General features: G+C 63.7%; 3 protein-coding genes across 3 annotated transcripts in view; 2 read left to right on the forward strand and 1 right to left on the reverse strand.

Moving 5' to 3' along the window:
* Positions 1-1,177: 1,177 nt before the first annotated feature.
* HES5 (hes family bHLH transcription factor 5) lies at positions 1,178-3,247 on the forward strand. The gene is made up of 3 exons (XM_081056712.1): positions 1,178-1,502; positions 1,581-1,746; positions 2,268-3,247. The coding sequence occupies exons 1-3, from the start codon at positions 1,263-1,265 to the stop codon at positions 2,531-2,533; spliced, it is 672 nt and encodes a 223-aa protein (XP_080912838.1). The 5' UTR covers positions 1,178-1,262; the 3' UTR covers positions 2,534-3,247.
* A 2,313-nt stretch (positions 3,248-5,560) lies between these two features.
* PANK4 (pantothenate kinase 4 (inactive)) lies at positions 5,561-20,812 on the forward strand. The gene is made up of 19 exons (XM_081055546.1): positions 5,561-5,704; positions 9,240-9,322; positions 9,718-9,932; positions 10,463-10,646; positions 10,955-11,047; positions 11,361-11,514; positions 11,608-11,789; positions 12,349-12,430; positions 13,159-13,259; positions 15,536-15,691; positions 16,326-16,438; positions 16,752-16,839; positions 17,651-17,802; positions 18,308-18,363; positions 18,544-18,593; positions 18,965-19,069; positions 19,408-19,508; positions 19,609-19,677; positions 20,299-20,812. Exons 1-19 carry the CDS (start codon positions 5,581-5,583, stop codon positions 20,510-20,512), a joined length of 2,322 nt encoding a protein of 773 aa, XP_080911672.1. The 5' UTR covers positions 5,561-5,580; the 3' UTR covers positions 20,513-20,812.
* A 1,693-nt stretch (positions 20,813-22,505) lies between these two features.
* Positions 22,506-26,779, reverse strand: part of PLCH2 (phospholipase C eta 2) — a 37,348-nt gene continuing 33,074 nt past the window's right edge. The window contains exons 21-22 of the mRNA XM_081054888.1: positions 25,239-26,001; positions 22,506-24,168 (exon numbers count right to left, since the gene is read on the reverse strand). Coding sequence (XP_080911014.1) covers positions 22,907-24,168; positions 25,239-26,001 — 2,025 coding nt within the window. The 3' untranslated portion in view covers positions 22,506-22,906. The remainder of the gene's footprint in view (positions 24,169-25,238; positions 26,002-26,779) is intronic.

The raw sequence follows: 26,779 nt of genomic DNA on the forward strand, positions 1-26,779 counted from the left end.
ATGGGCTGCCATCCAGGGAACTGTGCTCCTGCATTTAATCTCTGGCTAATGTGCCCTGACACCAGCTGTGGTGCCCCCCGCAGAGGTCCTGCCTTCCCTTGGACCTGGCTGGGTCCCGCCCTGCCCCTTGAACGTAGCCCCATCTCTGTCACCTCCCTTAGGCCCTGCAGGAGCATTGAATTCCTGGCTGCGAAGAATCAGAGGAAGGTGGCTGTTCTGGGCAGAGGGGAGCTCCCAGCAGGCCCTCTACTAGGGCCCAGGGTGGGGCTGGTGGCCTCAAAGCAGTCACTGACCCTCAGCTGGCCAGGTACGAGGAGTATCAGTTCTTCCAGTGGGTCCCTAGGGGCCCGTATGAGCTGGTGCAGCATTTGTGTGGGCGGTAAGCCTGCCCTGTTCTGACTCATGTCTGCCACCTGGCACTACACTCCCACTGGCAAAATGCCCAAGGAAAGCAAATCCTACAAGTGCCCGGCAGGCTGTGCAGTGAGCAGCGTGTGTGAGCAGTGACCACACGCCTGTGCCCCCCTGTGTTCAGGGGATGACCAGGATCAGACTCCCCACCAGATGGGTGGGGTGGAGCCCCAGGGGCACCTGCTGGTTAGAGCACCCCTGATGCTACTTCCAGCTAAGCTTCTCCCTGGGGTGCAGTGGCTGGAGGCACTGTCTAGGTGCCAGCCTCCGTGCTGGGCACAGCACATACTCTGGCTCCCTGAAGCTATGCAAAGCCCAGCTGGGGAGGCATGGCAGCCCATTTTCTAGCTCCAGATCAGTCACGTGTCCCAGGTGACATCCTGGGAACTTGCCACACAAGCCAGTAGGTTTGATCCTAAGAGCGTGGGCCCCTCTTCCACCTGTGCACGTAGAGATGGAGGTGCCTGTGAGCAGTGTGGCTCCACTGGTCCTCCGCTGGGGGACAGCAGGTCCTTGTGGGGGGGGCATGCCCATTCCCCTGGAAGCCACTACCCTTCTTCATTCTAAAGCCTTTCCCGTATCTGCGCTTGTGGCCCCGGCCAGGCAGCAGCAGGGAGTTACTGGGGAGGGCGAGGAGAGGGGAGCGAGAGTCTCCTTCCTGCCCCCCACCCCTCCCCGCGGCCTGGGAAAAGGCAGCATATTGAGGCGCGGGGCTCTCAGCATCAGGCCCCGGGGTTCTAATGAGGGCGAGCGTGTTCCCACAGCCCGGACATTGTGCCGCGCGGCCCACCTGCTCCTGGGGGAGCGCCCATTGTGCCCGCGCCAATTCACAGGCAATTTACCGTGCGCTAATGGGCCGGCGCCTTTGTGCGGCCCGCGCCGCCATTGGCCGCCGAGTGTGGGAACGGCCGCGGCGCCCGGGCCCCAGGCGCCAGCCCGCCGCCCGCGCCTATATAGGGGCCGGTCCGCGCCGCCGGGACGCGCCTGGCCGCCCGCCGCCCGCCGCTCCCCGCTCGCCCCTCGCCTCTCGCGCAGGCATGGCCCCCAGCACCGTGGCCGTGGAGCTGCTCAGTCCCAAAGAGAAAAACCGAGTAAGTGCGCGGCCGGCTGGCGCGCTGCCCCGCGCCGCGCTCCGCCCCGCCGCCCTCTGACGCCCCCTCCTCCCGCAGCTGCGGAAGCCGGTGGTGGAGAAGATGCGCCGGGACCGCATCAACAGCAGCATCGAGCAGCTGAAGCTGCTGCTGGAGCAGGAGTTCGCGCGGCACCAGCCCAACTCCAAGCTGGAGAAGGCCGACATCCTGGAGATGGCTGTCAGCTACCTGAAGCACAGCAAAGGTGAGCCCGCCCCGGCCCCAGCCCCAACCCGGTCCAGCCCCGGGCCAGCCCTCCCCACCCCAGCCCGGCCCAGCCCCGGGCCAGCCCTCCCCACCCCAGCCCGGCCCAGCCCCGGGCCAGCCCTCCCCACCCCAGCCCCGGCCCAGCCCCGGGCCAGCCCTCCCCACCCCAGCCCCGGCCCAGCCCCGGGCCAGCCCTCCCCACCCCAGCCCCGGCCCGGCCCAGCCCCGGGCCAGCCCTCCCCACCCCAGCCCGGCCCAGCCCCGGGCCAGCCCTCCCCACCCCAGCCCGGCCCAGCCCCGGGCCAGCCCTCCCCACCCCAGCCCCGGCCCGGCCCAGCCCCGGGCCAGCCCTCCCCACCCCAGCCCGGCCCAGCCCCGGGCCAGTCCTCCCCACCCCAGCCCGGCCCAGCCCCGGCCCAGCCCGGCCCGGCCCCAGCCCAGCCCTCCCCACCCCGGCCCAGCCCTCCCCACCCCGGCCCAGCCCGCCCGCCCCGCTCACCTCCGCCGGTCTGCCCGCAGCCTTCGCCGCCGCCTCCGCGGGCCCCAAGAACCTGCACCAGGACTACAGCGAAGGCTACTCGTGGTGCCTGCAGGAGGCCGTGCAGTTCCTGACGCTGCACGCGGCCAGCGACACGCACATGAAGCTGCTCTACCACTTCCAGCGACCCCCGGCCCCGCCCGGCGCCCCCACCAAGGAGCCCAAGGCACCCGCACCGTCGCCCACCCCAGCCAAGGCCAATGCCGCCGCGCGCCAGCCCCCCTGCGGCCTCTGGCGGCCCTGGTGACCCGGCCGGAAGTGACAGCTGCGCCCCAGGACCAGAGGGCCAGTCGTTCTTGTGGCGCTAAGGAAGAGCCTTCCTTCCCAACATCTGTCCCACCCCAGGCATGGACAGGCCCTTCCCTCCGAAGGCTCTCTCCAGGCTGGTGGGCCAGCAGGAGGGTGGTGCTCAGAGAGTGTGCGCAGAGTCCTTGTCATTTAGGACAATCAGGCCCCACGTTCTGCCAAATGTCTGACCCCATGGGGTTGTTCTGTGTTTGCATTTCAGCAAGTGACTTCTGGGAAGTCCCCACTGCCAGGGGTTCTATGACATTTGTAGGCACTGGGGGCTCGCCGCCCCTGCACGTAGAGGACTTTCTTCAGGGCCCGTGCGGCTGGGCCAGTGGGCCTGGCAGGCGGGCGTGCCTGCCGTGGGCACATTTGCCTTTTGTGAAGGCGGAACTCAAGGTTTATCCTCATAGGAGAGAGTGTCAGCCTGGATGGGCGCGAGCACCGCGCAGAGCTGTAGCCAAAAGGCTGCTCGCCGCGTGGGCTTGGTTGTCTGGTCGGGGCTCACAGTGGGCTGTGGGAAGGGTGGGGGTCTCCACCGTGATCCTTAAAGGATTCCTGTGAGGGTGGGTGCGGGGGCTTGACTTTGTACTCAGAATCTGAACTCTCCGTCACGTGGGAGCCCTGGGACTACCCTGCAGACTTCCAATAAAATCTGAGTATTCGGCCTGTGCGGTTGGTCCCTTGTGCTTAATGTGTGTTCTTGGCAGCCACCAGGCGGGAGGAGGTCCAGGGGTGATGGGGAGCGGGCACTATTAAGGTGTGCAACCATGGGTGGGTCCCTCTGGACACAGGGAGAAGGGCTGGGTCCTGGCAGAGGGAAGGCGGGAGGAGAAGGGGAGGCAGGGGACAGGCAGGCTGGAAGGGGACAGGGCCTTGCTGCATATGTTACCCTGTGTGCAGGAAGAGGGCACACGTTAGAGACCTGGATTTCTGCCCCAGGCCTCTCACTAGCTCCTTGCAGGAGGGTGGGGGCAAAGTGACAGCTACAGGACTTTCCAGCTCTGTCCAGCTGAGAGGGACCCAAAGGCCATAGCCTGCAGTGGAGTTCTTGCTGCAATAAAAGGGGTTTAGCTGAGCCAAACACAGAGGAAAATACAGAGGGTGCCAAAAAAAAAATGTTTACGCATTTTAAGAAAGGAAAAATCTGTATTAAAATTGTAATGTTCAATATATACTGATAACAAAAGAGTACAAGTCACCTTTGACTTTTGCAATTACAAGAGGTGCTCAAAGTGGTTACCATCAGCGTCGACATTTCTATTTACGGCGAACTACTGCTTGAGCATAGCTAACATCTCTTAAAACATGTATACAGTTTTTGGCACCCCTGGTATTTGTCCCCACCCTGACCCTGCCTGCATGGCTAGCAGCCCCTGTCCCTGGATGAACTCCTGGGGTGGGGGGAACCTGCTTGGCTAACGCACAGGTGGCAGCCCTGCCCTCCCTGCTGGCTGACCACCCACCAGGGCTGGAACAGGCCGTCCTGGCCATGAACCTGTCATGGGCAGTCCCTTGCCTCAAAAAGGGCACCTATTTTTAGGCAGGTTACAGGGTGTTGGTTGTCTGCAGAAACCTAGAGGCACTGTGCTTCACCAAGGAGCAAAATCCACCCATGGGGAGTGGAAGGAGCTGGACCAGAAGGCAGTCACACATTTTCAGAGACTTGGAGCCCAGTGCCACCTTCCTTCCTTCCTGCTCATCCCCTTCTGTCCACTCTGTAGGGAATGTCCAAAGATGGCCCCTCTGGGCCAGCCCAGTGCCTGCCAGTGGCCTCTGGGGTCCCTGCTGAGCCTGAGAGTGGTGAGCAGGGTGCAGGAGCCTCGTTCCACATCCCTTTATTGCACAGGCGGCAGTCACGTCAGTCTGGGGGGGGGGGAGGTGCCTGCTGGCCAGGCTGGCCCATGGCATCCCACCGCGTGAGGAAGACAGGCCTCTTCGGAGCAGACCCTCTGTGCTCTCCCACCCCAGGCCGCCCCACCCAGAGCAGATGCCTACAAGGCTGCCTCCCCCTGAAGCCCCACCTGACACACTGACACACTGGCCCCTGTCACGATCACCCCTGGAGCTCTGACTGTACTGCTCCCCCAGCCCCCTGCCGGGCATCTGGTGGCATGCTCAGACGGAGGCTGAGGTCCAGAGAAGCACAGTTATCAGCCCGGGTTCACCCGGGAGACAGGTGCCAAAGCCTGAGAGGCCCTATGTCTGCTTCCAACACTGGGCTCTTTCCCCAAGCACCCGTGTTTCTAAAGGGGACCCATCCCTTAAGGGTCCCCAAGCCAGTGGAGGCTCCCCAGTGACCGGCCCTGGAACCCCATCCCCAGCACCACCACCTGTGTCCCTGCTCCAGCTTTGGGAGTTTTCTCAGCGTGCTCCCTGCAAACGCCCGTAGATGCCTCCTCTCCCCGGAAGGCAGCCTCCTCCAGGCAGGCTCCCCTGCACTCTCTGCGGATTGGGCCATCGAGGCCGGCATTTCCCCGGCTGCGGGTGCATCTCCCACCCCGGGCTGGGGGCACCTCAAGGGCAGGCAGGGTCCCCAACTCCCCCATCTGACATGAGACTTTAGGCACTGACAGCCCTGCATCCCTGGAGAAGCAGGCAGTGGGTCACACGTGCCTTCGCGTGCAGGTGCCAGGCTCACGCCGCACTCACTGAACGGGACAGGTCCCCGGCGGTCTGCAAGCCCCAGGGGCCAACTCTGCACTCGCTCGGAGCACTGGAGGTCAGCACCTGGCCAGCGCGGGGGAAGAACAAAGACAACCGTGCAGACCACAGAGGTTTAGACCACAGCGCAGAGGTTTTGTGTCGGGCCCCTACCCGGCTGGCCTCTCAGACCCCCGCCCGGGCGGCCGGAGTCCGCCATCCGGCGGCCCAGGCCGCGGGCGGGGGCGGGGCGGAGCCGGCCCCGACGCCTCATTAGCATAATCTATGCGCGAGAGGCGTTTAGCAGTCAAATATATGCGCATATATCTCCATGGCTGATGAGGCTGGCCGGGCATATTCAAAATGGCGGAGAGTGGAGCGAGCGGCAGCGGGAGCGGCGGGGACAGCCTCGACAAGAGCATCACGCTGCCCCCCGACGAGATCTTCCGCAACCTAGAGAACGCCAAGCGCTTCGCCATAGACATCGGTAGCCGCGGGCGGGCCTGGGGAGAGGGGTGGCCCGCAGCGGGCGTGGGCGCGGGCGGCGGGGCCGGCGAGCCGGGGGTGGTGGCAAGGACGAAGGGCGGGGCGCGGGCCGGCGGCGCGCACGGCCTGACGGGCCCCGTAGTCAGCGGGCCGCCGGCGCGCACGGCCTGACGGGCCCCGTAGTCCGCGGGCCGCCAGTGGGTACCTTTGACGCGGCGGCCGGACTACAGCTCCCGGCAGGCGCCGCGCGGGCGAAGAGGGGCCTGCCGGGCCTCGTAGTCCCGCTTGGGGAGGGTTGGCAGTCGGGCGGGGCCTTGCGGGCCGCCGAGGTGGGGGGCTGCTCCGGCCGGTGGCTGATCGGGGCCCGGTGTCCGGTGTCCGGTGTCCGGGGCGGGGAAGTGGACGGGCGGTAGCCCCAGCGCGGAGCCCAACCCTGCAGGCCCTGCTCTCGGACGATGGCCGTTTGGCGGGAGTTTCGACGACCTGGACGTGGGACCTCGGAACCTCTGCTGACCTCTGGTCAAAAGCCTCCGAGTGCCCCGCGGCCTGCAGGGGCGCCCCCGCGGCCCGCACTCGCCTCCCTCCCACCCCAGCCGGGCCCTGCCCTGCCCCTGCCCCTGCGCCGGGCCGGTGCTCGCGCCTGTCCCCTTCCTGCCGCCCTGACACCGCCAGGGGCGTGCTGTCCCAGACGGGGACACTACGGCGGGAGGGGTGACCCGGAGGGGTGACCGCGCTGCTTCTCTGCCTGGGTGTCAGGACAGAGGGCTTCCTGGAGGCAGCTTCACTCAGGCCCAGTGAGTGGGCCACAGCGGTTTTGCTCTTCTGCCCTCAGCGGGACCTGGGCTGTGGCCCGCGTTTGCTTGTGCCCGTCCTCAGCCGCGAGCCGGGCAGTGGCCGTTCTCTGGCCCCTACACCTGCACCACACCTGACCCCTCGTCGCTGCTCAGTAAATGCTGGACTGGACCTTCTCTGAGAAGTCGGGACATCCTGGGTAGACCTGGCAGTCTTGGAGTTGTTTGCGCTTGACGCATTTGGCACCCCCGTTCCTGGGGGTCAGTTGAGTCACGGGCTTGGGGGAGGAAGTTCTCCAGGGAAGTGGAGAGCGATGAGAGTGGAAACGTGGCAGCGGCCTGAGTTCTCACCTTGCAAACCAGGGTAGGCTTCCCAGAGGCTGGGGAGCAGCATGGTGACTGGTGCAAGACGCCCTGGTGGGGGGTGGAGAGGCCTCAAGGGGTGGGGCTGCACTTTGGGGTACCGGCTGGTGGCAAGTGTGAGGGGACCGAGGCCGGAACCGGATGGGAGGGTGGGGCGGCCAGTGCACAGGGAAGTGGAAAGGGAGCTGGAAGCAGCCCAGGGGACCTGACAGAACTTGGTGCCCACCTGGGTAGTGAGCTGCAGCCGGTGGGCACGGGAGCCCAGCCTGGGGGTTGTCCACAGCCAGGCCTCTCTGGGGCCCCATTGCACTGCCTTCTGAGTCCTGCCCATGCCGGGACGTGGCGGCGGCTCAGTGGGCGTGAGCGCTGAGGTTCAGATTTGCTCTGCTGGCCTACACTTGGGGCCATTGCTCCGATGGAACCCGGGAGGCTTAACGTTTCGGAAATGCGACTGAAAGTGAACTTGGCACAGGGCGTGCCTCGGGGGTTCAGTGGGTCCCCCAGAGCCAGCTGGTAGCCACCAAGGAAGGAACACCCGGTCTCCAGGAGCCAAACCCAGGTGGGGTTCCTTGGCAGAAGGACACACAAAGGGATATTTTTAGTGTTGGTATTTATGTCCTCTCTATTTCCTCTCGGAAGTTTCCCTCGGGGCCGGGTCCTGTCTTCAAAGGCCGAGTTCACTGTTATCAAGGACACATCTTTTGTTTGTTAGTGGAGCTGGTGGGAGGCCACGGCTCAGGCAGGGTTGTCAGCCCAGGAATCCCCAAAGTACGGTGCTTGTCCACAGTTTGGCTCACAAACAATCTTGTCCGTTTGCTCCTCCCTTGCCCAAGCCTCTCCAAGACCCAGGAAAACCCAGCTGCTCTGTGCTCTTGGCCAGCCCTTTCCTCTCACCCAGGTCCGCAGGGTGGGTTCCCCAGTTTGAAAGCACCAGGGACATTTTGCCTGTTAACACACACTTGAAGCTGACTTGGCTTTGGGTGTCTGCCAGGCAGTAGGAGAGTCGATCCCTCAGGTGAGATGGAAGTGGGGACCGTAGGGCTATGACATGCACACGGGTGTCCTGCCCCCCTTGGTCCCCATCGTGGAAGGACGGGTCAGAGAGGGTGGCAGGGAAGACAATGCTGGGTCTGGGTGAACTGGAAGGTCTTGGCCCAGGTGCTGAAGGAAAGACCAGGGCAGGTCCCCCTGCCCAGGGTGGAGCATGGGCTGGACCAGAGCGCGGTGCCCTCCAGGGAGCCAGGGCTGCACCTTCCCCGGCCGGTCCCTGTCCTCGTCAGGGGTGAGGTCTCATCCACACTGGGAACTGTGGCTCGGAGAGGACGGGCAGTGTGATACTGGTGACCCTCGCAAACCTTGGTGTTTCCACATCTGTTTGCCAGCTTGAGTGCTTCCCGTGTGTGTCCCCTTAGTATTTTGTCACAAAACAACCGCTGGAAAACAATTTTAGCCTTCCTCTTCTCATACTGAGGATTTCCGCCTACTTCTGCCAAGCCCTGTAAGAAACATTTTGTTTCAGAGTCATTTTGTGGTGCTAAGCGGGTCGCTTCTGCTGTCTGCCACCCATGGGCTGTCACAGCGCGACGGTACCTGGAGCCTCACGTGCAGCCCCTGTCTGACTAGAGGGCTCACAGACCTTCGCCCTGAATACAGCCGCTCTGGGGCTCCTTCTCACGTGTCCTGAAATGTCTTTCAGGCAAATACAGGCCTCTCCTGCTTCCTGACACCTGGTCTCTGGCACCATCCCACGGGCCTCAGGGCTCCTCAGGGGCGTTAACGAGGCCTGGCCATGGGGATAAGGACTTGCTGCCCTCGGTGGCCTCCCCTGGTCACTCAGGGCCTCGGGCTGCCTCCCAGCCTGAGCCTGTGGAGGGCAGGGCTGCTGCCCTCCAGCCCGAGGGACACCCCTGCTGACTCTCCACTCTGGAAAAATGCTGTTTTTACTGCCGTCACCCCTTGTAACAACGCACATTCGAGCGTGTGCTTTTCAATGAAAGCAGCCGGTTTGTCAGCTTTTCTCTTTGGGTGATTTTCAAGATCAGAGCTTGAAACAGAATTTCCCAAAACTACTAAGGAGCGCCAAGGTCGCCCAGAAACAGACAGCTCCCTTTCTCCTCCGGACCTCAGTACAGAGGGAAATGGACCATCTCCTGCCCGGTCTGGTGTGGGCCTGAGGGGGAACAGACTTTCTCAAAGGATGCAGAGTGTCTGGGTCTGGGAGCTCATCACGCGTGTGCTTGGTGCCTGTGGGGTCTTGAAGCCCCCGTAGCACCAGACGCCTTGTGCACGGTACCCAAGTCTGGCAGAGGACAGCTCGTGGTGGGCTGGCTTCCAGGTCCCTCCATTCGCTTCTTAATTTGCCCGGTTGTGTCTCGCCCTCAGGTGGGTCGCTGACCAAGCTGGCATACTACTCCACTGTTCAGCACAAAGTCGCCAAAGTGAGGTCCTTCGACCACTCGGGCAAGGTGAGCCTCTTAGACCGTGCAGACCAGAGGCGCCAGCCGGCTGTGGGCTTGGGCCTGGCACCCGTCTCATTTCGTGCTTGCCGTCCCTCTGCTGCTCACGCACATCAGCTTAGCTTCCTGTCGGCTTCTGGTGTCAAGCCCTGCCCTCCTCCTAGTGCAGCCCCCCTGCCCTGCCCTCCAGCCCCGGACAGAAGCACCTCCACCGACTTCTTGGAAGCGTGCTTTCCCCAGCGGGGACCCTGCCCTCCCCCTGACCTGCCTCCCACCTCAAGTGAGCATCCAGAGTTCTGCCTGTTTCAGGGGTGACGGAAGTCGTTGGCACTGCTGGGTAGGTGTTTAACGGCCTGGTTCGTACAGCATGGCATGCACACAGAACCCCCCATCCCCTCCCCCAGGACTCAGAGCAGGACCACGAGTCCCCCTACGAGATCTCTGTCCAGGAGGAGGTGACCGCCCGGCTGCACTTTGTCAAGTTTGAGAACACCTACATAGAAGCCTGCCTAGACTTCATCAAAGACCACCTCGTCAACACCGAGACAAAGGTCATCCAGGCGACTGGGGGCGGGGCATACAAGTTCAAGGACCTCATCGAAGAGAAGCTGCAGCTGAAGTGAGTGGGGCGGCAGCCTCGGTTCTCGGGGTCGGGCTTGAAGTAGGGGCAGCTGATAGGCAGGCTGCTGCCCTGACACCCCACAACTGTGGTGAGGCTGGTGGGGGGCCGCGGGGCTGGGGCTGGGCTGCCGCAGGATTCAGGTGGCCGAACCCCAGAACGGTGGGTGGGTGCGTGGGGAGAGGCACACGGTGCCAGGAAGGAAATGGGGCCCTGAGGAAGAGCCCAGCCCACTCCCAAGGGCGACGGTCCCTGTCCTACTGGACAAAGGTCCGTAGCGCCGCCACAGGCACGCAGGCGGTGCCACTCGTGCGGTGGCGGTGGCGGTCTCCAGGTGCACTCTGCTGGCTCGGTGCTGCTGGCCCGTCTCCAGGCAGCGTTGGCGCAGAAGGGACTTTGCGAGCTGCTCTGTCGAGAGCCATGTGCAGCTTCTTAGAATTTGAAGCTGAGCCCGGCTGGGCAGGGAGTAGTGTCCCCAGGAGACACCCCGGTGCTGCAGCAGCTCAGTGGCCGGGCTCCTTCCTTCGCAGAGTTGACAAGGAGGACGTGATGACTTGCTTGATAAAGGGGTGCAACTTCGTGTTGAAGAACATCCCGCAGGAGGCCTTCGTGTATCAGAAAGACTCTGACCCTGAATTCCGGTTTCAGACAAATCACCCCAACATTTTCCCGTATCTTCTTGTCAACATCGGTTCTGGGGTCTCGATTGTGAAGGTGAGGCTCGGCTTCATACCGTGATGAGTGACGACTCAGCTGTGGTTTGTTGAGCACGTGCTGTACGTCGGAGCCTGCTGGGCGCAGGGACATGGACAGATGTGCTGCGGGCCTGGCTCAGCCTTCGTTCGCTCTGGGTCCAAGCAAACCCAGGGGGAAGGCGAGGCCCCTCACCTCCAGGTTCCACCACGCCCCCCTCCTCGTGGCCTTCCAGAGCACCATCCCCCATGTCTGGGGATGCCCCTGGGCCACTACATCCCGGGGTCCTGCTTCTAATGCACCTGCTCCCCGTGTCGTCCTGCTCCCAGGTGGAGACTGAGGACAGGTTCGAGTGGATCGGCGGCAGCTCCATTGGAGGGGGCACCTTCTGGGGGCTCGGGGCTCTGCTCACCAAAACCAAGGTACCCTGGCAGCTGCAGGAGGAAACCCCCGGTTCTGTGTGGTTGTCCACTGGGCCCTTCAGGAAAGGGCTGGTGCCTGTGGGACCTGAGGCTGTGCCTGGTGGGGACTGTCATCAAAGTGCCTCCTTCCTGGGCCTCGTCCCTCCTCTTTTTCCTGGGTCCCTGAAGGACAGGTGTGCAGTCACCCAGAGCGTGGCCCGCCTGGGGGTCCCTGGAGCCCTGCCTGTCTCCCCGTCCCGTACACAGCTTGTTTCCCTTTGGGCTTGGTTTCCGGGGCCGTAGGGACCCCACCCACTCCCTGCTCTGTCCCCAGAAGTTTGATGAGCTGCTGCACCTGGCTTCCCGGGGCCAGCATGCCAATGTGGACATGCTGGTGCAAGACATCTACGGCGGGGCCCACCAGACCCTGGGGCTCAGCGGCAACCTGATCGCCAGCAGCTTTGGAAAGTCGGCCACCGCCGACCAAGGTACCTTCTGTGTGGCCCACGGTCCCCGTTTGCCCACCGATGCCCACGCGCAGTCTTGCCAGTAGCGCTCTGCCCCGCTGTCTCCTCCCGCAGAGTTCTCGCAGGAGGACATGGCCAAGAGCCTGCTGCACATGATCAGCAATGACATCGGGCAGCTCGCCTGCCTCTACGCGCGCCTGCACCACCTGGACCGCGTGTACTTCGGCGGCTTCTTCATCCGCGGCCACCCCGTCACCATGCGCACCATCACCTACAGCATCAACTTCTTCTCCAAGGTAACGGGAGCGCCAGCCCCGCCCCTCCTCCACCCCGGGCTTTGCTCTGCCAGGCGCTCTGGCGCGGACCCTTGGTGTCTCCAAAACTAATCGACCCAAGGGACGAGGGGGCCTGAAGGCAGGGAGCTGGGTGCCCACGGCCCGGCCTTCCCGTCCGCCAGGCCAGTCCCAGGCGTTCTGCGCTGGGGCACCTTGGCAGCCTCTGAGTTTGGGCGTGTTATCAATGTGAGCGTTCTAGGGACCGTCTCCCACTGTCCACAAGCTTCAAACGAGCTTGAAGACGGCTGCTGTGCTGCAGTCCGCTCTGGCCCACAGGGTTCCTGTGAACGGGTGAAAGGAACGGGTGTTCACTTTGTGGACGGTTTTCACCCTCAGTCTTCTCCAGATGACAGGCTTTTAAGTTCTGTGTTTCAACGCAGCGGGTGGGGCAGTCACTGTAGACCCCCCAGGAACCCTCCAGGACGGAGTGGGGGGGCCACCTGCGGCAGGCTGCTCAGAGCTGGGCCGACTTAGCCGTGGGCGTGGCGGGGCCACCGCAGTTGGGGTTTTGCCGTCACAGGGGGAAGTCCAGGCACTGTTCTTGAGACACGAAGGCTACCTGGGAGCCATCGGAGCGTTTCTGAAGGGAGCCGAGCAAGACAGTGAGTAGTGTGGCCGTGGGGCGTGGCCTATGCTCTGTGTCATGCGGTGTGGCCATACGTGTGGCCCCGGGAGGTGGAAAGAGTGAGGCTGCAGGGAGCTCCTGGAGTGGGTCCGTAACATTGAAGTAAGCCACCTAGCCCTCCCCACCTCAGCGTGCCCCTTTTACGCAGTGCCTCTGTTGGGCCCCTCCCCGGCAGTGGTGGGGCCAGGCCAGCCCTTTGCTGTGATTCTCCTAGGGGGCAGTGGGCAGTGGAAACCAACTGGCACGGCTTTGCATGTGACAGTCAACCCAAGGAGGTCCTTGTGAGTGACAAGGGCTCCGTGCAGGGGCCCTGGACGTGTGACCTCACCTGCTCCCACCTCCTTACTGTCTGCCGAGCTCGGTCTCTTCAGCCGAGGCGCTTCTGGTCTGTCCTTTCTAAAGGACGCTGGGAGGAATGGCAGGTGTGATTCTTGACCCCGTGCCGATCGAAGCAGGCCGTGTCCTTCACTGCATCCTTCAGTCCACTTTCTTATTTGAGACAAACGAGAGAAGCATTTCTTAAGAAGCTTTAGAAGGTCTAAGTGGTCACTTCAGAGGTTTCAGCACCAGTAAGAAATAATAACACAGCACAAGACCCCTGGCTCACTGGCTCACTGAGGCAGCTGGTCCTTCTCCAGACGTGGTTGGGCCGTCCCCGGGTTTGCTGTGTCTCCCCTAGGTTGATGCCTGTTTCTCGCTCTCCAGACCCGAACCAGTACAGTTGGGGAGAAAACTATGCAGGCAGCTCTGGCCTGATGAGTTCGTCACCTGACCTCTGCCCAACGCAGCGGACAAGGAGCGGCACGGTGAGTATGGGGCCCGCATGAGGTGCCGACCCCTGGGGTCTCTTGCTGTGGCACTTTCTGGTACAGTGGTATTTAACCACAGACTTTGGCAGAAGACAGACATTTGCGGCTTGCCAGCTCCTTCCCTTACTTCATATTCTCGTGTTTTGCCAACATTCACCAGGTGTCTTAAACACCGTCAGTCTAGCCCCTGGATTTGCAGGGAGGACGGGCTTTTCCCTGGGGCTGGGGCACCCTTCACAGCAGAATCGGGGTTAGAGCCTGAAGCGCAGGGGCCACTGGGCCCCTTTCCTTAGATCACATCTGCCTGATGGTTGCAGGGCGGTACCCAGTGCACAGAGGCTGCCCTCCTTGGAAGGCTCCAACCCATCCCGCATTCCCCGCTTGGGATGAGGCCCGTTGTGACGGGATAGAGGCTCCCCCCGTGCTGAGCAGGGACGGGTGTCGGGCACACAGAGGTTCCTAGCAGAGATGGTTTCGTGGGCTGCCGCAGGCTTACTGACAACATCCCCCAGAGGCAGGTTACTCTTGTAACTGGTGCGCAGTTGTCACCCAGTGACAAGAGTTGTCACTGGATGAACTGACACACGATGTTGGAGAACAGTCTGGGCGAGTTCAGGCGACGGGTCTGGGCAGCAGTCAGAGTGCCAGCTTGAGGACCAGCCTGCTGTCTTTGTGACGGTTGTAGACGTGGGTTCTCTCATGAGTTAGTGTTGCTTTGTAAGAATGTGCCTGACTGACTCAGGGCTTCCAGGAGAGAGTCGTGTGTGTGTGTCGCCTGCGCTGTGTGTCACCCCAGGGGCGGGCACCAGCACGCAGTGGGCAGCAAGGACCCAGCCCCAGGCCTGGTCAGCAGTGACTGCTGCTCGTTTCTCAATGTTTCTCAGCCCCCATTGGGTTCGTCGGATGGCGACACAGATTCCTGCTGCACAGATTGTGAAATTAAATGGATACGTGGGCAAGAAATCCTTCCCTTGGTGCTAATGTGTGACACAGGTGGTTCTCCCACAGGACGGCGTGGGGCAGGTGGGCGGAGTCGGTGACGAGCCCACTGTGCTGGGGTCTCGCGTGGCCCTCTGTGTGGTCTGTGTGGACACGGGGCTGAGGTGCCAGAGGACCAGGTCGTTTCTTTGGGTTTACATAGCTGAAACAGCAAAGCTGGGCTTTGAACCCCAGTTTGTCAGGATGGCAGGGGACCCCTGGGAGACCGGCGAGGCAGGAGACACTGGCAGATGGGTACGGAGGTAACTACCGCCACCTTCTTTCATCCGCGCGTGAACATTGCAGCTGTTTCCTGGCCACACTTCAGTCCCATGGGTGCTCTCAGAAAGCCAGTGTGTCTCTTGTGTGATGGGTTCCGTCCGGGCCGTCCCCGCTCAGAGCACACCTGTTTCTCCGTCCCCACTAGCTTGCCAATCAGAAGCACTCCTGACAGAGAAGGGTCAAGTTCCAAGTGTGTGGTGACGCGTGGGTTGTCACCTAAAGGGCAGGGATAAGGCCCTGTGGGTCAGCAGGGGTCACTCACTTGTTCTCGCCCCAGAGCAGCTGCCTGACCCATCTCCACTCTTTCCAGGGTAAAACTCAGCCAGCTGGGTAGGTGACCGTGCATTCAAAAAACACATGGGGCCCGGCTGGCTTGGTGCTGGCAGCCACAGGTGGCATATCGGGCACAGGGGCCCAGCCTTCGCTGAGCGTAGCTGGGGGCCGGTTTTGGACACGGGGTGTGTGGTCAGCAGACACACTGTGGAGAGAAAAGAGCCAGTGTGTATGGCCTGGTACTGCCTGCCCCCGCGAGGTCACTGTGGCCTTGCTGTGGAACAGACACTGGGCTAGAGCCACAGGACAAGGACCCACTGGGCAGTGAGTGAGGACAGCGCTTGTGGAGGGAGCTCTGAGCAGGAGAAATGAGTCCCAGAAAAGCGGCTGGTGTGTTGGGGGTCATGAGTGTGGAGAAAAAGGGCCACCAGTCGTCACATTATCGCAGGAACACAGTGAAAGGTGTACGGCGGGGGCGACCGAGGTGCTCCGAGGACCAGGCTTGAAGTGACCTTGGTTGTGAGCAGATGGGATTCAGCGGACAGAGGGCAGGGGGCCGGACAGAGGGACAGGGCATATGGCCGCAGGCTAGAGGGGACGGGCGGGACATCTGCTCACTGCTGAAGTGGCCCCTGCTTGAGCCCCGTTCTTACAGAGAAGCTGGTTCTAAAACACAGAAGGTTGCCTTGCCCTTTGAGGAAAGTGCCCCTGACATGTCCATCCGCTTGTCACCCTCCCAGTTTGACCTGCTGGAAATGGACCGGCTGGAGAGGCCGCTGGTCAACCTGCCCCTCCTTCTGGACCCGTCCTCCTACGTGCCTGACACGGTCGACCTCACGGATGACGCCCTAGCCCGCAAGTACTGGCTCAGCTGCTTCGAGGAGGCTCTCGACGGGGTGAGGGGCGTCGTATGCAGGGTCCCCGGGCAGCGAGGTGTGCTGAGGGTGGGCGGGGTGTTCTCCATCTGCGTTTGACGCTGAGCGGGATGACTGTTGTTTCTCAGGCGAAACGTGGCTCCGAGTGGGTTGTTGGCACCTAGTCTCAGTGAGGCACGTTTCTTACAAATGTGCCAAGTGACTTCAGCACTTACTGCGTCTCTTCAGAAAGGGAGTCATCTGTGGAGGGTTGTGTGGCTGAGCTGGACTCCAAGCTGGTCCTGGCTCAGACCGTCAGAGCCCCCTGGGGACAAGTGACCGTCCATAAAGCCCCTTGAGAGGCCCCTGGCGTCTGTTTTCAGGGGAGGGGTTCCACCCAGCCTGGACCCGTCACAGGCTCTGAGAGCAGCCCACAGCCACCTGTTTCTTCTAAGGGCGGGAGCTGGTGGCAAGTAGACTCAGGGCCGCAAAGCGGATGACAGAGGTTTGCCTTGAACGGGGGGTAGTGGTGACCCCTGCTTCCACCTCCCAGGGGAGGGCCCCCAGTAGACTGACCTGCCAGGCGACGAGCCTGTCACCAGTAGCTTCTGCCGAAGCCTCCCACCCGTGTGTGTGGGGAGGGCCGGGACTTCACTGAGCGCCCTGCCCTCGGTAGGTGGTGAAACGTGCTGTGGCGAGCCAGCCGGGCTCTGTGGATGCCGCCGAGAGGGCACAGAAGTTCCGCCAGAAGTACTGGAACAAGCTGCAGACTCTGCGGCAGCAGCCCTTGTGAGTGTCCACCTTCCCTGAGGAGGAAGTCACTGCATGCAACTGGCCGGCGAGCTGTGTTCGGGGGGCAGCCCCTGCGGGGAGCGTACGTCCACTCCTGGGGGTCCGGGTCCCAGGAGCCGCTCCTGGAGTTCCCACGAAGCCGCCTGCACCCCTCTGAGCGCACACAGGGGCTGCTCAGCGAGGCCTGGAACCCTGTCACAGCTCCGCAGCTGTGTGTCCTCCTCCTGTGGGCGCCTGGGTGCTGTGAGAACATCCCCGGGGGCAGGGGTGCCGGCCCACTCAGCAGCCTTCCGCCCGGCTCTGTCTCCAGTGCTTACGGGACCCTGACCGTGCGCAGCCTTTTGGACACACGGGAGCACTGTTTGAATGAGTTCAACTTCCCGGACCCCTACTCCAAAGTGAGTGCCACCTTCTGGGGTCGGGGTGCGTGCAAGGGGACACGGGTGGGAACCGGAGGCGTCCTGTCGTGTCTGGTGAGCCAGTTAGGTAGCAGCCGCAACCCCCAGCACGGGCGACAGGCTGCGTCCTAGAGCCACCCTGCTCAGGGTCCGTCTCCTGACAGCACTGAGAGGTCCCCAGTGGACAGTGCCTGCTGAAATGCTGTGGAGTGGAGGCCCTTGCTGACCCCCAGAGCAGTGTCCTGGGGGCTCTAATCAGCGGCCCGGTGGCAGGAGAGGGGATTGAGCTGGGTGACAGGACTAGGTCATGGAGCGTATGGGACAGACCATCTCCATTTTGGCCGAGAGGGTGCCTGCCTATCCTCACTCCCTGCCTATCCTCGAGGGAGTGACGGGCCGGCCAGAGCCTGGCAGGTGACCCTCCTGAGCAGGAGGCATGGTGCCCGGGAGTGGTGGGCAGGGTCCAGGGCCACCACAGCACACCGATCCCCACCTCCCCTCCTCTCAGCATCTGGGGATGGGGGGTTTCACGGTCATGGCAGCGGGTCCCCCTGGAGGTCCTGGTCTGTCTCTGCCAGCCCTCGGTCCTGAACCTTGTCCTTCTCGGCACACTTCAAACATATGGGCATTGGCACCCCCAGCCCGTGCTCTCGTTGGCATCATTTGAATATGAGCAATATTTTTAACCTGATCCAATCTTGGTTTGTTTAAGCTCGCGGTGACGTCCCCTTAGAGGGGCTCACAGTTGGTGACACTGCTGCGTCTCCAGGGCCCCTTTGCTCTCACAGCCTGGGTGTCATGTCCCCTGCAGGTGAAGCAGAAGGAAAACGGTGCGGCCCTGAAGTGCTTCCAGAAGGTGGTCTGTGCTCTGGACACGCTGGGCTGGGAGGAGAGGCAGCTAGCCCTAGTCCAAGGACTTCTGGCGGGCAACGTCTTCGACTGGGGGGCAAAAGCCGTCTCTGAGTAGGTGTCCGCTGTCTCCTCGGGCTCTGGGCCTCGCCCCCCACCCTTTGGTCCAGCTCATCCCCATGGCTGCACGTGGCTTAGGGTGTCAGCAGGCTGCCTGGGCTCCTGATGTGGAGTAGCCCAGCCCCCAGCCTCAGCAGTGGGCAGCCAGGGGCCCCGGTGCTCCTGGTGCTGCCCAGTTCCCTCAGGGGCGAGCGTGGTGGCTCTGCTGGCTGTGACACCAGGCAGGCGCCAGGACCCATCCCTTGGCCCATTCTTAGAGCAGCTCCTGAAGGGCTGAGGCGTGGCTTTGAGGGCTGACGTTCTCAGTGGTAAAAACCCAAGTTCACGGTTAATGCGCGGAGTAGGGGTTGAAGGACACGTAACATTCAGAATGAAAGGTGACTCACGAGGGCAGCAGTGCTCAGGCCTGGGCAATGGTGATGACAGTGTTTGGGGTCCCCAGTGAGCCCTGTAGGCTGAGGTCGGGGTTATTGTGACCTTCGTCTCCTTTTCCATGCAGGGTCCTTGAATCTGACCCCCAGTTTGGGTTTGAAGAGGCAAAGAGGAAGCTGGAAGGTAAGGATTCCTGGGACGGCCTCCTGTGGGACTCGGCCCAGGCAGGGGAGGTGGTGGTGACAGGGCAGCAGGTTCTGCTGCGCTGGGGGCAGGTGGGGAACGACTCCCTGGAGACTTGAGCGGGCGGTGAGGGCGACTGCCTGCGACAGGACGTGGCTGACTGCACCCCTGTGTCCCTAGAGCGGCCCTGGCTGGTGGACTGCTACAACAAGTGGCTTCAGAGGCTGAAGGTACATGCAGCTGCCCATCTGTGTCCCCGGGCAGTGGGGTGAGCTGGGGTCACGGGGTGGGGGCGGCAGGGCGGGAACCTGAGCGCCAGCCAGGCCTGGGCTGTGTGCCCCCTAAAGTGCCCCCGCCCCAGCTGCAAGTCTGTGTTGAACATTCCCTGTTCTAAGCCTGATTCCTGTGGGGACCATTGGTCAGCTGACCTCAGTTCAAAGGTCGTTTGGGCAGCAGTTCTGAAGAAGCACATGCTGGCCCTGCCCCCACGCCCGTGGGACCCAGCAGCCCTCGGCCGTGGCCCCGGGGAGTGGAGTGCGGAGGGGTCTGAAACGCTTGGAAGCGCCTGTTCCCAACTGAACGTCCTGGTTTTGTCTTGCAGGGGCCCCCTCACAAATGTGCCTTAATTTTCGCAGATAACAGTGGAGTAGACGTCATTTTGGGAGTCTTCCCCTTTGTCAGGGAGCTTCTGTCTAGAGGGACGGAGGTGAGTGTGAGGGCCACGTGGGACCCTTGCCCGGCTCCTCCACGGTCGTGGGGTTGGCGCTGCTCCTCGGGGCGGCAGGTAGGTGCGGGTGAGGTGGCGGCTCGGTGGGGAGGGACTGACCGGGGCCAGTGTGTCACAGGACTCGGGTCAGCCTCACCCCACTGTTCTGGTCCGTCTTCCCCCGACCTGAGGGCCACTCCCCGCCACAGGCCACCGAGCGATGAGAGGTGGCCAGGGGCCTGCTTCTCAGTGACAGCCCTGGGCGGGCGGGCGAGCACAGTCTGGTTCGGTGCCCGGCAGTGGCCAAGGTCCCTCAAAAGCCTGGGTGTCTGCTGCAGGTCATTCTGGCGTGCAACTCGGGACCTGCCCTGAATGACGTGACCTACAGTGAGTCCCTCATCGTGGCCGAGCGCATTGCAGCCATGGACCCCGTTGTCCAGTAAGCTTGGCGGGAGGGCTGGGGTCCCTGGCACGGAGAAGTGGGGCACGCTGGGAGTTTGCGGGGCCACCTCACGGGCACCGACCCCTTGTGCTCGCAGCTCCGCACTCAGAGAGGACAGGTTGCTGCTGGTGCAGACGGGCTCCAGCTCCCCATGCCTGGACCTCAGGTACCTCGGCGTCCCCACCCACCGGGTCCCCAGGCCCCTGGCCAGTGCCCACTGCGGCCCCGTGGCATGGTCAGGGCAGCCCTTTCCTTGGGGTTCCTGTCACAGCACTGAGAGCTGGGTTGGGCTTGTGAGGTGGGAGGGCAAGTGGGGCTCCCCCACCTGTAGCTGGCAGGGGGCTGTCCCCCAAAGATCCTCCTTAGGCCATCACTTCCGTGCTTTGTGCCCTGGGGGTTCTGACCATAAAGAGTCCAGCCACCTGGCACCAGCGTATGGAGGAAGCACTGTTGGCCTTTGGGTCTGCCTGGTGGTGACCCCTGAACCCTGGTGGTGTCGGCCTGACCTCTCTCCCAGGCGCCCTAGTAACTAACAGGGCAGGGTGTCAGAAGCCCATGAAAAGGAGTCAGGTACTTCACGGTTCAAAACAGAGCAGCGTCACCAAGGCCCAGTTTTCAGAACGGTTGCCTTCTTGTGACAGAGGCACAGCTCCCGGGGGTCCCCGAGGCTGGACAGGCAGCTGCTGTGGAGCCCACGTAGTTAACGAGGGCTCTTGGTTGGGGGCAGAGCATGGCGTCCACCCCACTGTAGCCCGAGCCGGCCTCACTGTCCCCTTCCTCCCCGAAGCCGCCTGGACAAGGGGCTGGCCGTGCTGGTGCGGGAGCGCGGCACGGACCTGGTGGTCATCGAGGGCATGGGCCGAGCCGTGCACACCAACTACTACGCGGCACTGCACTGCGAGAGCCTCAAGCTGGCCGTCATCAAGAACTCCTGGCTGGCCGAGCGGCTGGGCGGCCGGCTCTTTAGCGTCATCTTCAAGTACGAGGTCCCAGCCCAGTGAGGCCCCCGGCCCGCCCGATGGCTCTGCCTGTCACTCGTCACCCGTCGTGATGTGTTACGACCTGCAACAGGGAGACGCGTTGGAATCGTATTTATACCGAGTGACTGGGAGCCGGTGCGCCCAGGTGTGGGCTCGGCCATCAGGCTCGTGGAGGGGAGACGGCTTGTCCCGTGGGACAGCACGTTGGCATATATTTAACTGTTAAATAATCTTTTATATGTATATATAAATATATACTCTATCTGATGGACACAGAGGCTCGAGTCCCGCACCAAATAGAGTTCCTAGAGAGACCAGAGCGGACTTGGCCTTTGCTTCACGTTGCCTGGGAGCTGCCCCCCTCCCCTCCCCAGGGGTCTTTCTCTGTAGTTATTTCAAGAACCTATGGGCTGTGGCCGCTGCCCCGGCATGTGGCTTCCTGCCTCCCTGGTCCTCCCTGCACACGGGAGGGACGGGACTGAGCAGCACTCCTGACTGAAGAGCCGGCCAAGTGGATGCGGCTTCAGGGGCCCTCGAGGGCTCTTGGGTTGATGGCAGGTGCACTCCTACCCGGCACTGATCAGACCACGTGGGTGTTGTCCCTGTGGCCTTGAGCCTGTGCCCACAGCCTTGCCCGTGGCCTGGCCCTGGGAGTGCTGCCAGGTGGCAGGAACACACTGTGCGCAGGCCCCACCCCCTGCTGACACGCCCCTGGGGGTGCCATGACTGCGGCTGCGGCTGCGAGGCTGTCTCCATGGGGGACAGAACAGGCTGAGTGTGCCGTTTGCTCTGAGGAATGTAGGGAGCCTCTGCCGATTGGTTGGCTGGGGTCCTTGCCGCCGCGGGCCCAAACCCGCCAAGCTGGGCCAGCACCCCCAGACCCCCAGCCCTAGGGACTCCATCAGTGCGAGGGCTGGGGCAGGCATGAGGGAAGCCCGCCTTGCTGCCACCTGCAGGGACCTGAGCATGTTTACCTTTATGCCCGCTTGTTGCTTTTCACCGAGACCCCCCACACAGTCGCTGTCCCGCTGGGCCATGGAAGCCCGGTGCCCTGGACCCCCTTCCAGGTGTCTGCTCGGTGACCTAGAACCTGCAGTGGCACCAGTTCAGCAGGGAACGGCCCTGGAGCCAGCCCTGTCCGTCACTGCCTCCGCCGTCCACGCCCTTCTGTGGGGCTGTGACCGGCCCTGCAGCAAGCCAGCCCCCCTCCCGGTAGGACTCCATCGTACCCAGCCCTGCCTGCAAGCAGCTCCCCCACCCCCGGCCCGAGGCGGCCGCCAGGGGGCAGCAGAGGGCACAGCCGGCTGCACGGCCCAGGCCAGCCCTGCCCCCCTGCCTGGCAGTCAGCACCCCCCACCCCTTCACCACACCTGAGGCTGGGAGCCCGGAAAGGGCCAGCCTTGGCGTCCCTTCTGATGGAGTTGGGCCATGGCTCCCCCGACACAGATGCCCCCAGACCTGAGGAGGGGGGAGGGCGCGCCAGGTTCCCAGGGGCCTGGTGGGTCCTGGGAGACGAGTGGGGCCAGCGGACACCCCTCGCCCAGGCCTTTGCTGAGTTTGGGCCGGTCGCTGGCGCAGGTCCTGCGGCCTATGGAGGGCCGAGAGGGAGGACACCCCAGAGCACCCCGCCTTCCCGTGCGGGCCTCTGCTGCTGATGGCACCCAAGCTGCTCTGGGCCCATGGCCTCTGGCACGGAGAACACTGCCCAGTGCAGAGGTCTGAGGGAGCGTGCAGAGGACAGGCCCTGGTGGCCCAGCAGCTTCTCCGGGGAAGGGGTGGGCAGTCCTGGAGCTGTGTTGGGACTGGGGTGGGGCAGTGAGTGGGCCAAGTTCTGCCCCCAAGAGGGGATTCCAGGCAAGGGGTGTATGCGCCGAGTTTGTGGCCCCACCTGGGGAGCCCTCCCTGAGCAGAGGTCAGGGCGCTTCCTCTGAGCCTCACACAGACTGGGAACTCATAGTACGAAGCCACAGAGGGGACGAGCAGGCAGGGAGCCTGGGGGGCGGCCCCACGTGGAGCAAGCCTAAACGTGTTTATTGGAGTATTCAGGACATTACAGTCTAAAAAGTCCCGTACAGAGCAGAGGAAGCCAGACACAGCCGGGGTGGCTCAGGGCACATGGCAGGGCCAGAGACGTGCCCACAGACCCACCCGGCTAAGGACCAGGGGAACATGGGAAAGGACTCGGCACCATTTAACTGTAAAAGCTTTGTCTCTAAAAATTTAAATATCTCTCTATGTATATATCTTCAAACACTGAATACTGCCCAGCCCCAGGGGCAGGCTCCCTTCCTCCCCAGGAGAAGGGGCAGGGGTGCCAAGGGGCACACAGCTTTGGGCACGAGCACGCTCCGTGTCCTGAGCAAACACGGGACCCCCCCAGCCCCTGCATGGCTAAAGCCCACCTTGGGGGCTCGGTCAGAGTCTGAGCAGGAGGCTGGCGGCACCCTTTGAAGGGGCCGGCGCATCCCCAAAACCCTCCTGGCCCAAGGAGCAGGCGCCTTCAGGGGTGCCCCGCTCCTCCTCGGGGGGTCCCCTGGGGTCCTGCAGGCGCTGCTGCTGCTGCCGCTGCTGGGCCTGCCGGGCCCGGCTGGCGATGGCACGCACGCGGCTCTGGCTGCGGGAGGAGGAACGCCGCAGAAACCCCGTGCCCCCTGCCGCCCACTCCCCAGCGGGGCCCAGGCTGGTGGGTGACATGATGTCTCCGGCCTGCTGGAAGCCCGTGAGCCAGCGCAGCTGCTCCGTCAGGGGGTCCCGCCGAGGACCCTGCCCCACCGGCCCCTCCCCAGCTGTGCCCAGGCTGCGGCCCAGGCGTCTGCCCAGGCTCTCAACTCGGGAGGCGAAGTCCTCAGCAGTCAGGTCCCCCAGGCTCTTGGACTTGGTGGCCATGGGGCAGTCCTGGAGGCCTGCCAGCGGGAGAAAGCCCCAGGGTGGCCTAGGGGCCAGGGGGCGGGGCCGAAGCTCATCAGGGGCTGCAGGTAACTGCCCTGCAGCCCGCAGGTTGGGGTTAGATTTGCTCTTGGTCACAGAGGCCGAGCAGGGCCTCAGGGGCAGGCGTCCAGCCGGGGACCCCAAGAGGCTCTCATGACCCAGCCCCAGGCCCAGGCCCGGCAGCGAGAGGTCAATGACTGTGTCACTGGATGACAGGCTAGAGGATGAGGACACGCTGTCACCGTGGCTGCCTGGCTCCAGCCGCTGCCACAGTCTGTCTCCGCCCGTGGCATCCAAGTACATGGCAGCTGAGGGCCCGGCCAGGGGCCGTCGTCCACCCAGGGGCTCTGAGGGCACCTGCCCCTCATTCTTGGACCTTCTCACCATGGGCAGATGGCCGGGAACTCGGGGTTGACCCCTGCTGTCCTTCTGGGTGCTGAGGGCCTCATCGCACGTCCCAGCGGGTTCCCCTCCATTGCACACCCTCTGCCTGCCGTCGGGGGCTGGTTCAGTGTCCCCATGGTGGCTCCTGGTCCTGCGCTGCAGGGGCACAGAAGTGCCCTGAGCGGCTCCTGGAGGGCTCAGGGCTTTGGTTCCAGGTCTTGCAGAGCACTGCGGCCCTCCCACGGAGGGGCTGGGCGGGGCAGCCTGCGGAGGTGGGGGCCCGGGGCCCACGGCTGGCTCCTCAGCAATGGTTTCCAGGCTGCACAGGGAGGACACTGACCTCTGCATGGAGAAGGGGCGGGTATCTGTGGGGAAGAGGGAATGGAGTGTGTCAGGGTGTGCCCCGTGGCCCCCTGTGACCACAGGACGCCCGGCGACCAGGTCTCCATGCGCACACAGGTACCCTGTGCCCTGCCCTTGGGCTCTACTGCTGCTCTGCCCATAGACAGGGCCCACGGGGGCCAACAGGACAGGCCTGGGTCTTCCCAGGGCTGGGGGCATCATAGGGCACAGAGGGGGCCAGCCCCGTTACCTGGCACTTGGCTGTTCTCAGTTCCTAACTATGGAGGCAGCATGAGGACAGAAAGAACAGGTGATCAGCATGGGGGTGGTGCTGGCAGATGGACAGACAGACAACAAGGCTGGATGGGGTGCAGGGAGGGGAGCAGGAAGAACATGGCTTAGCCTCACCCCTCCCCTCCAGTCTGGGCGCTATCAGCAGCCCTGGCTGGGGCCCCTGGAGCACGGCTGCTCAGCGCAATTCAGGCCATAAAGTACCCTGGGGCGAGGGGTACTTCGCAAACTGAGGCCCCAGCATCAAGGCTCCTAGCACTGTCCAGGATTCTGGGGGCATCGGGGCCACCCTGCAGTGAACCTCCAGCCGCAGCCGACTTCCTGGAGAACTGCAGTGCAGGGCCAGGGGCCGGGACACCTGTAGCCTGGCCCTGGAGGCAGGCCAGCACGGGGCTGGGTGCTGTCCCCCCACCCCTGGGTCCTAGGAAGGGTTCAGGAGCAACCAGGCCAGGCTGGGGAGGTAGGTCCAGCAGAGGCACCGGGGCCGGTTTCTGGCGGCCAGTCTGGGCTGCAGGCCTCAGGGAACATGGCCTGGCTTCAGTCCCCCCACACACCCCTCCCCGGTGGGAAGCTCCAGGGTAAGGCCTGCTCTCACTTCCCTGGCCCCTCTGAGGACGAGGGCCGGGTGGGGTCAGTCAGGAGCTGGGGGCCCGAGGGGCAAGCCAGCAGAGCGCAGGAAAGTGTAAGTGACAAACACACAGGGAGGCCATTCTGGACGCAGAAGCTCAGCAGGGACACCTGGCCAGGCCATGCTGAGGGGCTGGGGACGCCACAGGGGGCATGGGGGAGCGCCTGGTCTTACCGGTGGAGAACATGGGGGATTTACTCCTAATCTCCTCCAGCTTTTGAACGAACAAGGCATTCATCTCCCTCTGCAGGGCCCCCGCCTGCCTGCGAGTGCCCTCGGGCCAGCTGGGGGCCACCTCAGGGCTGCCGGGGCTGCTGGAGTCCGAAGATACGGAGCCACTGCCGCTCGGACCCAGCCGCCGGGCCCCAGGGCCCTTGGGGGCCCCTCTGCTTCTTCCCGGGGCAGACCCGGGGGCCCCCAGTGAGTCCATCTGAGCACGGGGCTGCTGGCTGATGGCCGCCTGCCTGCCCAGGAGCCCTGGGCTGGGCGGCCGCCCCCTCCACAGGCCCTCAGTGTCCTCGCCGGCGCAGGAACCTACCACACACTTCATGCAGGCGGCGGCCATGCCGGCAGGCCCGGGGCCCTCGGGGGCACACGGGAGCCGCCCCTGCGAAGGGCTCCTCTCCGCCGGCACCTTACCTCGGGGACTGTGGCCTCCGGGCTCCTCCCAGGCTGGGGCCGCTGGGGTGAGGCCGGGGCTGGGGAGGGCCACGTCGTGGGCCTCCCCTTCGGAGCCCGTGTCCTGCGTGCCCAGGACCAGCTCCGGGAAGGCCTTGCGAACGGGTTTCTGGCTCTTGATCGGGGCGCTGGCGGTGCGCCTGAGGAGCCGCTGACTAACGGAGGGCCGGGGCAGGGGCCGCCCAGCAGCATGACTGTCCAGGGAGCCGGGCTTTGGGCCTCGGAGGAACAGGCCTTTTAGGCCGAGAGCCTGCTTGACCTGCAAGAGAAGGAGCCCACATAGCCGGCAGCCAGGCCCCGGTGGCCAGAGACTGCCGTGCCCAGTGCAGCTGCACCATGGCAGGCAGCGGCCTAGCTGAGCCTGCTGCAGCCTGAGGGGTCAGCTAGTTGAGGGCACCAGCGGGCATGTTGGGCCTGGGCCACTCAGGGCTGTGTGTAGGGAGGAGGGTCTCCAGGCCACCCTACCAGGGACAGTGACTGCTGTGGCCTCAGCACTGACCAGGAGTGCATCCTGCCTGCACGGGGTGGCGTGAGCAGTGCTGGAGGGTCTTCATGTCTCAGGGCTGACAAGGCCCCCAGGGCTCTCCCCAGAAGAGACCTTGGAACCTGGACCCTGTGCCACCACACCATGCACCCGTCACAGGCCCCACGCCCCCAACTCAGGCAGGTGGTGCCAGAAGGCAGTGCTGGTGTGAAGAGAAGACAACTGAGAACCAGATGGAAGCAGGCACCGCCCAGCTCACGTCCACCCTGCCGCCTGGCACTGCAGGCTGAGGAAGCAAGCACAGCCTGGTACAGGCCAGCGGTCTGCTCTCCCATGCCCCTGCCTGGCCCACTCCGCTGGAGGTGCTGCCTCTTCCAGGAGGCCTTTCTGGACTCGTGCCAGGCAGTCTTTCCCGGCTTGCCCCGTTCTCTGCTCAGGAGACCCCAAGGGCAGGGCCCATGCCAGATCGGTGCCCCTGAATCACTGCTGGCCCAGGGCCTTCCTGGACAGCCGGGCCCAGGATGTCCCTGGAAGCCTCTTTGCCTGTGGAGGG

This window comes from Rhinolophus hipposideros, assembly GCF_964194185.1.
Source record: "Rhinolophus hipposideros genome assembly, chromosome: 8".
Taxonomy (NCBI): domain Eukaryota; kingdom Metazoa; phylum Chordata; class Mammalia; order Chiroptera; family Rhinolophidae; genus Rhinolophus; species Rhinolophus hipposideros.